This window comes from Ostrea edulis, chromosome 9 (assembly GCF_947568905.1).
Source record: "Ostrea edulis chromosome 9, xbOstEdul1.1, whole genome shotgun sequence".
NCBI lineage: Eukaryota > Metazoa > Mollusca > Bivalvia > Ostreida > Ostreidae > Ostrea > Ostrea edulis.
The window spans coordinates 55,353,317-55,366,124 of NC_079172.1; the positions used below are offsets into that span (position 1 = coordinate 55,353,317).

General features: G+C 36.4%; 1 protein-coding gene across 4 annotated transcripts in view; it reads left to right on the top strand.

Annotated features, from left to right (window-relative positions):
• LOC125658092 (LIM and senescent cell antigen-like-containing domain protein 1) overlaps positions 1–12,808 on the top strand; it is a 66,239-nt gene that overhangs the window by 38,694 nt on the left and 14,737 nt on the right. For all 4 annotated transcript variants that reach the window (XM_048889205.2, XM_048889204.2, XM_048889201.2 and 1 more), the window contains 3 exons: positions 3,586–3,706; positions 4,018–4,089; positions 11,799–11,876. In XM_048889205.2, coding sequence (XP_048745162.1) covers positions 3,586–3,706; positions 4,018–4,089; positions 11,799–11,876 — 271 coding nt within the window. The remainder of the gene's footprint in view (positions 1–3,585; positions 3,707–4,017; positions 4,090–11,798; positions 11,877–12,808) is intronic.

The following is a 12,808-nucleotide window of genomic DNA, read 5'->3' on the forward strand; positions in this document are numbered from 1 at the left end:
TGTCTTTAGAAAGTACCATGGGAGAATGAGATATGATAAACCCAGTTTGAATGATTCCATGAGATAATGAAAAATATTCCATGTAAAGCAACATTGCAAATTGCCACCTGAGATACTGTTGTCAAACGAGGTGCATCTGATGTTGACGAAGGTTTCTGTCATTGTTACTCTCACCTACACGTACTGTTCACTTTGCTATACAGATGTTTACTAACTTAAAAGAAACATATTACACAAAACAAAAATTAAGTGCATAAATTTACCTTTAAGAAGTTGTATATGAATCAGTCAGTTTACAATTATTGTCTACATTCTGACAATGTTGTTTGTTTGTTATATTTTTATATGAAAAATTTGTATTTCTAATGTATTTTGATCTTATTCTCACAAATGACACCCATACTGAAATTTGCAACAAAGTGTACATGCATGAATTTTGCTATCCATCGTTAAGGGAAAATCAGCATTTTAATGGCAAATAAAACTTCAAATTACTCGCCCTTGATTACAGGTGGCGCACGATCCGTTTATGTCCAAGGTGTTTCTAACCTCCATTTTAAGAGAGCGTCGGAAGGATACGATTAGATTAGAAAGTTGTTGAATATTTAGTAATGATGGCAGATTACGGTTCGTGGGACCTCACTGCGCTTAGAAACGAACTTAGAAAACGCAATGCAAGACTCTCTGGGCGGAAAGGAGAGCACCTTGAGAGTTTCAGTTGCAACCGAATTTTCACCATCATATCGATTAAATAAATGACATTCAATACAATTGAATGTTTTTCACTATAAACCAATTCTTCATTAAGGTTACATGCATAAACCAAAGTTTAGGTTGATTATATAATATACAATACATCATAACTCTTTATATTAAAGTGCATGGTTGAATTGCATATATTTAAAACAATAAGATGCGGACACCCCCCCCCTCCCCCCTCCTCCTCTCGAGATAAAAGTATATCGATTATTAAATATATCCATATATCTCTGAATTTCTATTATTAAGCTGTTAAAATATGTAGTATTTAGTGAATGTGTATGTATAACTTCTCTTTATAAAATAAATACACGATAGAGCAGGTATACGGTATACATACATATCTCATAACCCGGCTTAAGTTCACATTTAACAGTGTATTTGCGTGTTTTAACTTATACTTACGTGGATGAATTGATACGAGATGATGTCACTGTAGGTAAACAGTCCTTGCGATTAACTTTTTTTTATTACAACCCACAGGGCAAGCAAGAGCATAAAAATTGGCAGGTCAAATAAATTTTACTACCCTGTACAATGATTAAAAATTTCGAGTTTCTACATTTTTATGCCCCCAAGATCGAAGATCGGGGGGCATATTGTTTTTGTCCTGTCTGTCATTCTGTAAATCTGTCATTCTTGTCTGAAACTTTAACCTTGCTAATAACTTTGAACAGTAAGTGATAGAGCTTTGATATTTCACACGAGTATTCCTTTTGACAAGACTTTTCCGTGAGTACCAACATTTTTGACCGTGTGACCTTGACCTACCTTTTGAAAACTTTAACCTTGCTAATAACTTTTGAACAGTAAGTGATAGAGCTTTGATATTTCACATGAGTATTCCTTATGACAAGACCTTTCCGGGGGTAACAACATTTTTGACCCTGTGACCTTGACCTTGGAGTTTGACCTACTTTTTACTTTTTGACCTATTGCAATCGGTTGTCGTCGTCCGTCGGGCGTTAACAATTGAACATTTTTAACTTCTTGATAACTACCAGTCCAATTCTTTTCAAATTTGGTATGAAGCATCTTTGGGACAAGGGGGACATAAATTGTAAATATCAGGTCTCCAGCACCCCTGGGGCCTTAGGAGCAGGGCAAAAACTGACTAAAATTGACCAATTCTCAAAAATCTTCTCAAGAACCGCACATGTGTAAGAAAAACTAAATGCATGGTGATGGAGAGCAGGAAGGCCTCTACCAAAATTGTAAATTTCATGATCCCCGGGGTAGGGGTTCTGACCCCATGGTGGGGCCAAACTTGTTATATAGTGTTTATGTGTAAAACACTTAAATAACATCCTCTTTAGTGCTGTTGATACTATATTGAAACTAAATAAATATTTAGAAAGAGCAGGTAGTTCTTTACCAAAATTGTAAATTTGATGATCCCAGGGGTAGGAGTTTTGGTATCAGGGTGGGGCCAAAATGGTCAGTTATTAAATGTGTGAACAATAGACATTTTTAACTTCTTCTTGATAACCATCATTCCAATTCTTTTCATATTTGGTAAGAATCATCTTTGGAACAAGGGGGACATAAATTGTAAATTTCAGGATTCCTGCACCCCTGGAGCCTTAGGGGCGGGCAAAAACTGTCCAAAATTTACCAATTTTCAAAAATCTTCTTCTCAAGAACCGCACATGTGTAAGAAAAACTAAATGCATCATGGTGGAGTCTCAGCAGGAAGGCCTCTACCAAAATTGTAAATTTCATGATCCTCGAGGTAGGGGTTCTGCAGGGTTCGAAATTAACTTTTTCAAGCACTAGTCCGTACGGACTAGTCACTGTTGATGTTCACTAGTCCGCAAAGCATTTCATTAGTCCATCCAGTATATCATGAAATGATCTTCATTTTATCAAACCAAACACATCACAGTTGCAAACAATTCAATTTCTGACACCTACAGAAGAAAAAGAGACAACCATATTTTATTTCGCATTCAAGATCTTCAGAAGCATACAATATTAACCTCCGAGTTAATCCTGTTCATTCATATTTTGACGACCTTGGTTAACTCTAAAATTAATTTTTAAATGAAATCTTCAGTATATTTTTGCCATTTACATATTGATGACTCAAATTTCCCCTGTAAGATTAGAGTCTAATCTATAAAAAAAAAGGGGGGGGGGGTCGAGTCATAGAATTATAAGATCATTTATGACTGTATCACTAAGAATAACTAAAATTTCAGCATAAAACATTAATGCAGAATATTCCGATCTACAGAGCAAATGTTTAACCCACCGTAAATACTTTCTGTAACAAAGTCGTCATCTGTGAAGTCGGACTGAAGACTGGTGTTTCTGGCTCACGACACTGCGTGGAACTTGAAACGATCGTTGTCGCTGTTAACATTTGTTGACAATGAACCACTTGTTTTTAAACTTTCTTTCTCGGGAAGCCTATAACCCCACCCCCTGTTTGCACAACAAAAAGCTTACACTCTCTCATAAACTTTATGTACACCGGAAGTCAACATGGACATAAACGAGTCTTGCGCCACCTATGTTAGAAATAGGGGAAAGAACTGACAAATATTGGCAATTGAAGGGTCATGTAAAAAAAAAAATTGTCTTGGCCTGACTTTAATTTCGGGTTTCATATCCTTCATTCTGAAAATTAGATATTTGAGCTGCTCATGCACATGATACCCACATTTACAGAGTGCATGAGCAGTCTTGTGACAGTACCATTCAATGTTATTTCAATGGACTTTTGCCATATAGAAGCATTATCAGTATAACGGCACATGGAGCACAATTCCAGATTTACTTGTTTAGATTGGAAGCTGTTTTCTATTCTATGTATGTTTCCAGGAGAGTTCATTGTGGGGAGAGTCATTAAAGCGATGAACAATAGCTGGCACCCGGACTGTTTCCTATGTGAGATCTGTGTGGCCCCACTGGCTGATGAGGGTTTTGTCAAGAATGCTGGAAGGTGGGCTACTCTTCTTGTTGTGTATGGTTCTTGTGATATGGGAATTTTTATAAGTATAGGTGAATTCCTTACAGAAGAATGCAAATACAGTTCAAAATTATGCTATATTAATCATATAGAACATTTATCTGTAAGCTGAATTCAGCTGGAAGTTGTAGAATGAGAATATTTTCTCTTTATAAAATGGAATAAATAAATGTACTTTAGAATTGATAGTTGCAGGTATTTCTCCATTTATAACTAATTTCTTAAATGTGAGGCACTCAATAGTTCATGAAAAAATATGTATCTTGGAATGAATTGTATTTTAGAGCTCTTTGCCGTGAATGCAATGCCAAGGAGAAGGCCAAGGGCATGGGCAAATATGTCTGTCACAAGTGTCAGTAAGTAAAGAGAGTCACAAAGACTGTTTATTGTTTGCTATGTATAAGGGGTGAGATCAAAAGTTCAATGTCTGACAAAAAAATAAATTCAGTTTTCACCAAGACCCACCCCCTTTAAAACTAAATATGATGATTGATTGATTGATGTTTTCCGCCACACTCAGCAATTTTTCAGTTTTATCATGGCAGGGGTCGAAATTAACTTTTTCTACCACAGGCTAATTTTAGCCTGTGGGTAAAAAATCCACAGGCTAAAATGAAAACCTTCAAGCTAAAATAAAAATAATGAAGCAGTGCTCTTTTTTCATGTTTTTTTTTTTTTTTTAAATCAATTGCATGTATTTTCCCCATCATTATTCATTACTGAGCCTTGTGGGTCAACAGGCATCGTTTGGACAAGTTACATAAGTCATGTTTAGGTGTCTTGATCATCGCACCTCTAATTCACAACCTGTTTACCGCAGGTCCAATTTCATGCCACATCAGAGTTGTCACTAGTGATTTTTCATAGCGCATCCAGGACTCATGGTTTTATAAGCAGCACGATCATGAGCCCCATGGAATTTTTTGATAATCGTCTACACGGTGAGCAGTGCACTCGTGTCATCACTACAACCCGACCTCAATATGACAATAAATTAATTTAGATGGGACATTCTCATGATTCTGATAAAAATAACTACCGGAAGACTTAATTGGTAAAACATAGACTCCAACTTTTTTTTTCTTCTTAGATAAATGAATAACAAAAACCTCATACTTAGAATTCAATTTAATCACCCCTATAGGTGAACAGGACTCGTGGCACATGTATTTTTCATCATAATGCGATGTCCGATCTCTAAAGCATTTGTTTGACTTCGAGTTTCTTAAAGATCGTAAAAGAAAAATCCAGATAGAAACGGTTGTTGAAATCGATCGTTCATGTAAGCGTTTGTATGATTCAGAGTGCAAGTTTAAGAAAAGTGAATGGTGCATTACCGTATAAAACGGATACGATACGATCATAGTTTGTAAATCACCACCGCTAAAATTTTCGAGTGTCCACTATTTTTACTCGCTATTTTTCAAATGTACTCGCATTTTGCGAGTATTTCTCGCTAATTTTGAGCCCAGCGTGGCGCCCAGTTTTTTATTGGTGGAAGAGAGAACCCAGATATAATGTACCTGGGAAGAGGCCACCGACCTTCCGCAAGTAAACTGGGAAACTTTCTCACTTACCGGCGCGAGCGGGATTCGAACCCGCACTGAGCAGAGGTGAGAGGCCGTGTTAAATATGATGAATGTTGAACTCAATCGATTAACAAATAAAAACATCTGATTATAATAACACTCTGTATACCTTTCCTACTGTTTATTCACAAATGAAAGTGTACATTAAAACTATTAAATGTTCATTAAAATGTTATATTATTAGGCCAAATAAGATTGAAATTATGGTTCTCAGGCCTGCATGCATCCGTTTTGAGGTTGCTGCAATGCTGATTTTAAAGATTTTTCAATAAAGTAAAAAGTTGGTATTGCGCTTACATATCTAGGGGGAAAAAATCTGCATTAATTCCTAATTTCACATTTAAGAATCTTCATATCCACCCAATTTTGGTTTTAGAATAGTTTTTATTAAATTAAAATCAGCGGAATGTTTGACACTTCTAAGTCTTCTCATGGAATTATAAGCGTCTATTTCACATGGAATATCAACCAAAATGGAGACACACCTCATGCTTGGTTTGGTTGTCAAGATAATTCTGAAGATATTTGTAAATCAACAGCATCCTAGCACTCAGAAATATTCTAATTTATTAAACCCCTACATTTTTAGCCGAGTTGCAACGAAGTTGAACTCGGCTATTGGTTTGGTGATGCGGACGGGCAGGCGGTTGGGCGTCAACAATTGGTTTCCGGATGATAATTTAACTCGAAAAGTTTACAATCTAATCAAATGAAACTTTGATATATTGTTGGGTACCAGGTAAGGAAGACCCCTATTGATTTTTGGAGAAAAATGGTCAAAGGTCAAGGTCACAGTGACCGAAAATAGAATGAAAATTTCAGGAAAATTTGGTTTCCGGATGATAACTCAGAAAGTTTAAATCCGAATTAAATGAAACTTTGATATATTGTTGGGTACCAGGTAAGGAAGGCCCCTATTGATTTTGGAGAACAAAGGTGAAGGTCACAGTGGCCGAATATAGAATGAAAATTTCAGAAATATTTGGTTTCCGGATGATAACTCAGAAAGTTTAAATCCGAATCAAATGATACTTTTTGATATTGTTGTGTACCAGGTAAGGAAGACCCCTATTGATTTTGGAGAAAACAGGTCAAAGGTCAAGGTCACAGTGACTGAAAATAGATTTAAAATTTTTTAAAAATTTGGTTTCCGGAGGATAACTCAGAAAGTTTAAATCCGAATCAAATGATACTTTAAGATATTGTTGTGTACCAGGTAAGGAAGACCCCTATTGATTTTGGAGAAAATAGGTCAAAGGTCAAGGTCACAGTGACTGAAAATATATTTAAAATTCCAAAAAAATTTGGTTATCGGAGGATAACTCGAAATTTTTTAATTTGAATCAAATGAAACTTGGATATATTGTTGGATACCAGCAAACCAAGGCCCCTATTGATTTTGGAAAACAAAGGTCAAAGTCAAAGTGACCGAATATAGATTGAAAACTTCAGACAGTAACTCGAAAAGTTTAAAACTGAAATTAGTTCTTCACAATTATAAATATGCCACGTCATTCCTGGCTTTACAATGTAACCCATGCAACTCGGCTCATGCACCCCTGGGTGCATATACTGATTTTTGATATAGCATTTGGTCAGTTACTTGCATTGCATTTCAACTAGGCCTCATTAAAGAAAATTTTAATAAGGTATGTAGTCAGGCTTCTCTCACAAAGGGTCCATCTTATGCACATATCAATTAATCTCTTTGCATTTAGTTTTATGTATATTTTTATGTTAAGATCAGATTATCTAAATTTTTAGCTGACCTGAGCTGAAAGCTCAAGTGAGCTTTTCTGATCGCCTGTTGTCCGTCGTCTGTCTGTCCGTCTGTAAACTTTTTACATTTTCGACTTCTTCTCAAGAACCACTGGGCCAATTTCAACCAAACTTGGCCAAAAGCATCCTTGGGTGATGGACTTTCAAGTTTGTCTAAATGAAGGGCCATGCCCTCTTCAAAGGGGAGTTAATCACAAAAAATGCAAAAATAGGGTGGGGTCATTTAAAAATCTTCTCAAGAAACAATGAGCCAGAAGAGCGAAGATTTACAGGTAAGCTTCCTACCGTAGTGCAGATTCAAGTTTGTTAAAATCATGGCCCTCGGGAGTAGTTTGGGGCCACAATAGGGAATCAAAGTTTTACATAGAAATATATAGGGAAAATCTTTAAAAATCTTCTTCTCAAGAACCAATGAGCCAGAAGAGCTGAAATTTACATGAAAGCTTCCTGACATAGTGCAGATTCAAGTTTGTTCAAATCATGACCCCTGGGGGTAGTTTGGGGCCACAATAGGGGATCAAAGTTTTACATGGGAAATTGTGAATAAATAGAAAAAAAACCTTTAAAAATCATCCTCTCAAGAACCAATGGGCCAGAGGAGCTGAGATTTACACGAAAGCTTCCTGACATAGTGCAGATTCAAGTTTGTAAAAATCATGGCCTCCAGTGGTAGGTTGGGGCTACAATACGGACTAAGGTTTTAGATGCAAATATGTATGGAAAGTCTTCAGATATGGGCCAAGGTAACTCAGGTGAGCAATGTGGCCCTTGGGCCTCTTGTTTGAAAATCAATTTTTTTAGATGATTCTTTCTGCTTGCAACAATAGCTATTTTCCGGCATACACAGGGTTAATTTCTGATTTATTTCAGTTCATATCCTATTTTTTGTGATCTTTATAATAATACTGGGGTAATTTGTGGTACGGCTTAATAACTACAGACCCTGAAACGTGCTACTACACCTTAAAAACGAACCGAACCGTTCCGTGCAAGAAACGAACCGTACCGTTCAAGAAACGTACCGTACCGTGCAAAAAAAGAACCGTACCGTTCAAGAAGCGTACCGTACCGTGCAAGAAACGAACCGTACCGTTCAGAAAGCGTGCAGGATAATATTATGCAAACCCCGCCCCCCAAAAGCCCGAAAGCGTACCGTACCATGCAGAAAGCGTGCATTTTATGTCATGTGAACCAATTTTTCAGCCACAGTATATTATTTTCACAATGGCGCCCGATGGGAAAGGAGGTCGTAGACTATCGCTGGCTATTCGAAGCATTATCCTCAAACATCACGAAGCTGGGTTATCAACTGTGAAAATCACCGAGATGCTTAAAACATCTTTGATATTCTTTTTTTTTTTAAAATTACTTTCCGTAAATGTCACATTGTTTCAGTGCATATATGTGTATGAATGTTATCAACAAGTACCCAAGTTTTGACTGAATTATGCATAAAAATTCGTTTTATACTGTGAACTGTTAACAGAAATAGACGTCAGATCACTGCACGGATTTTACATGCATGCTTCTGCAGCCAGTCCTGTGTACTGTGGATGTATATTTCACTTGCAGACTTTTAAAGAGTGAACCAAGGGGCATTTCGTTGTTTTAACGGAATTTCTGTTTCAATCAATTCTTTTAAATTCAAGGGTGAAGTTATACTGTAATAGTACTTACAAGTAGCCTATTTAATTTCTTCATATAATCAGGGACGTCGACGTCCCTGATAATGCTACTACACGTATGGCACAGGGCTTGCTGTAAGAAGATGAAATTGATATTTGTAGCGTTAATGTATTCAATATGTACTTTCCTACGTACAGTGTCTGAATCATATGAGAAATTTCTAGACCGATTAGAAAAATTGTCACGTTCTACACTGTAATATTTTCATTACTTTATTAGCAATAATTTTGACATATCTTTTTCTCTTCTACATTGATAACGACCCATATACATAGATGTAGATTGGCGGATTTATTATATATACTAATAAACAATTTTTAATTACATCGACAGAGAAATAAATAGATACATACATGTGTAAAAGAATGTAAACAAGTTAAATTGATGCAAAGCATCAAATCGGCCGCAAAAAATTATTCATTTCAGCATTTTCAAGTATTTCAACAATATATAGAAAAGGTATGAAACATTTTTATTGCAAACTATACACTTGCCTTACTTTTCTGTTAATTTTTTTTAATTCAATTTTCAGTGATCAAAAATAAAGTCAGGGAAATGAAAATCGGACTTCGCGTGATAAAGGATAGGAATATATATGTATTATCATCATTTTATTTGATTCAAAGACAAATGCAACAGATATCTTACATTATTAATTATGAATGACTGAATGCATGCTGACAAAAATGGACGTACAAACTTCACGTGCAGATATCCTGGATCTTTCATAATGCCGATGATAAATCACAATAAATGTGAAGTGCAGAAAATAATCATTGTGTCATTTGTGACTTTAGTGTATTCAAAACAAAATTCACTTCTTCTTAAAAACTTTTCCAATTTAGGCACTGTAATTTATATCTGGAAACTTAATACGCTTTGTTTTTACACTTACGCACGCCCATGTCGGGGAACAGTTCATGTAACAACTTTTTATAAAATCGTAAATTAATAAATGTCTGATGAGAAATGAAAAACAAATTGAAACGTAATAACAACCATTAAGACTTAGACTTAAGCAAATTCTAAAAACTTTTATTCATAACTTTTATGTACGTTATCAATATGGAATTATTCCATCGAAGCAATCAAAAATAACGTCTCATTTCCCCATGTGCACATTCTAACACAACCACAGTCCTGCAGCCGATAATCAAAGAGTCGAATAAGACCGATCGAGTGAAAACAAACTATCGAAACGTACAATTTATACGAAGTCAAAGCGTTCAGGCCACGCCCACCTCATTAATAAAACGTGCAAACCGTTCACAAAGCGTGCAGTTATTTTTAGCAAACCGTACCGTGCAAGAAGTGAACCGTACCGTTCAAGAAGCGTACCGTACCGTGCAATAAACGAACCATACCATTCAAGAAACGAACCGTACCGTTCAGAAAACGAACCGTACCGTTCATAAAGGGTACCGAACCGTACCGTGCAACTGGTGTAGTAGCACGTTTCAGGGTCTTCAGGGTCTGTAGCATTACTTAGATGATGGTAATGTCCTTAAATCTAATGGGCTATGAAGAATGTACCTGTGCAGGTGCTGGAAAGTGTTAACAAAGGTTTGATTATGTGACCAGTAATCTTTGAGTATCTAAAAACCTTATCCTTTTGTTAATTGGGTGTCTTAAGAAATTGACACTGGTATGTGATATTTCGTGAGTCAATCTCAAAATGTTTGTGATGAGTTTCCTGTGTCAACCAGCAACATGGACTGCAATAAAGAGCAAGAAATAAATGTGTGATCAAATGTGAATAATGAAAATTATCTGTCTCTTCTTTTTTCTTTCCTCCTACCCAAAATTTTTGAAAAAAAATCCGTACAACTAAAAAAATTTAACTAAAAATTAAATTTCTCTCGCCTAACTTCCAGATTACAGCCACATGGGTTCATGAGTAAAGGTTATGTACAACTTCTTACCCCAATTCATAAGGTTCCATAGTAGCTTAAAGTGACTTAAAATTGTAAAACCATCGGCTGGTACTGGTTTAGTGTAATGACTGCTGGTACTGGATTAGTGTAATGACTGCTGGTACTGGTTTAGTATAATGACTGCTGGTACTGGTTTAGTGTAATGACTGCTGGTACTGGTTTAGTATAATGACTGCTGGTACTGGATTAGTGTAATGACTGCTGGTACTGGTTTAGTATAATGACTGCTAGTACTGGTTTAGCATAATGACTGCTGGTACTGGTTTAGCATAATGACTGCTGGTACTGGTTTAGTATAATGACTGCTGGTACTGGATTAGTGTAATGACTGCTGGTACTGGTTTAGTATAATGACTGCTGGTACTGGTTTAGTGTAATGACTGCTGGTACTGGTTTAGTGTAATGACTGCTGGTACTGGTTTAGTGTATTGCGTGATAGTACTGGTTTAGTGTAATGACTACTGGTACTGGTTTAGTGTAATGACTGCTGGTACTGGTTTAGTGTAATGACTGCTGGTACTGGTTTAGTGTATTGAGTGATAGTACTGGTTTAGTGTAATGACTGCTGGTACTGGTTTAGTGTAATGACTGCTGGTACTGGTTTAGTATAATGACTGCTGGTACTGGTTTAGTATAATGACTACTGGTACTGGTTTAGTGTAATGACTGCTGGTTCCGGTTTAGTGTATTGACTGCTGTTACCGGTTTAGTTAAGTGATAAGGGCATTTGTTTTGTGACTGGAAGGTCAGGGTTCCGTTTTTGATCCCGACACCGCATCAGATTTAAGATTTTTAACATAGGGAGTGACTGTTCCTTCACCAAGCGTGGAAGTGAAAGTCACAGGTGTCTGGATAGGACATTTAAAATGGAGGTACTGTGTCACGGTAGGCTCTGAGCTGGGAATGTCTCTATAGGAGTGGAAAATTCTCAGAATGGGACATAAAACAGTATGCAAACAAAAATCTTATTAGATAACTTTGATATTTCAAACACTTTAATGGTGTATTTGGGGCAGTATTTCCCCCTTCTTCTTCTGTTTGTTTCGTGTATGATTTGTGTTTTATGATTTATTTCAGCTCCATCATAGACTCTGGACACATTAAGTTCCGAGGAGAGGCCTACCATCCGTACCATTTCAATTGTAGCTCATGTGGGTGAGTTCTGCAGATAAGGATTAGTGTTTGTAAATTAAAGAGATCAAATTATAAACTTTGCATTATGGTGCTTTCCCTGATGAAAATGTAGTTTGATTTGATTTGTAGTCTGTTGAATATTACATAATACAGGGATTTTTAATACCTTCTCAATGGACTGATAGTCATTTCTGTTCTCGATCAAAAATAGCCCCAGATTCTCCAATTTGTAGGTGAACATTCCCAGAGGAAGCCTTAGGATTGAGACATGTAACTTTGTCCAAATTTCCTCATTGTCATAGAAGTCCTAGACTAATTGCTTTTTGAGGTCATGTAGATTACTCACTTAAAACATGTTTCACATCTGGGGGTTTTAGGTCACCTGAGTAAACTGCAATCGGTTGTTGTGCATTAACAATTGAACATTTTTAACTTCTTCTTTTCAAATTTGGTATGAAGCATCTTTGGGACAAGGGGGACATAAATTGTAAATTTCAGGTTTCCAGCACCCCTGGGGCCTTAGGGGTGGGGCAAAAACTGCCCAAAATTGACCAATTTTCAAAAATATTCTTCTCAAGAACCACACACGTGTAAGAAAAACTAAATGCATGGTGATGGAGAGCAGGAAGGCCTCTACCAAAATTTTAAATTTCATGATCTCCGGGGTAGGGGGTTCTGACCCCGGGGTGGGGCCAAACTTGTTATATAGTGTTTATGTGTAAAACACTTAAAATAATATCTTCTTTAGTGCTGTTGATACTAAATTGAAACTAAATGGATAGAGCAGGTAGTCTTTTACCAAAATTGTAAATTTGGTGATCCTCAGAGTAAGGGTTCTGACCCCAAACTTAGCATATAGTAATTATGTGTAAGTTTGCTGATACAGTATAAAATCTAAATGCATACTTAGGAATAGCAGAAAAGGATGTACAAAAAATGGTGAATTTCAATCA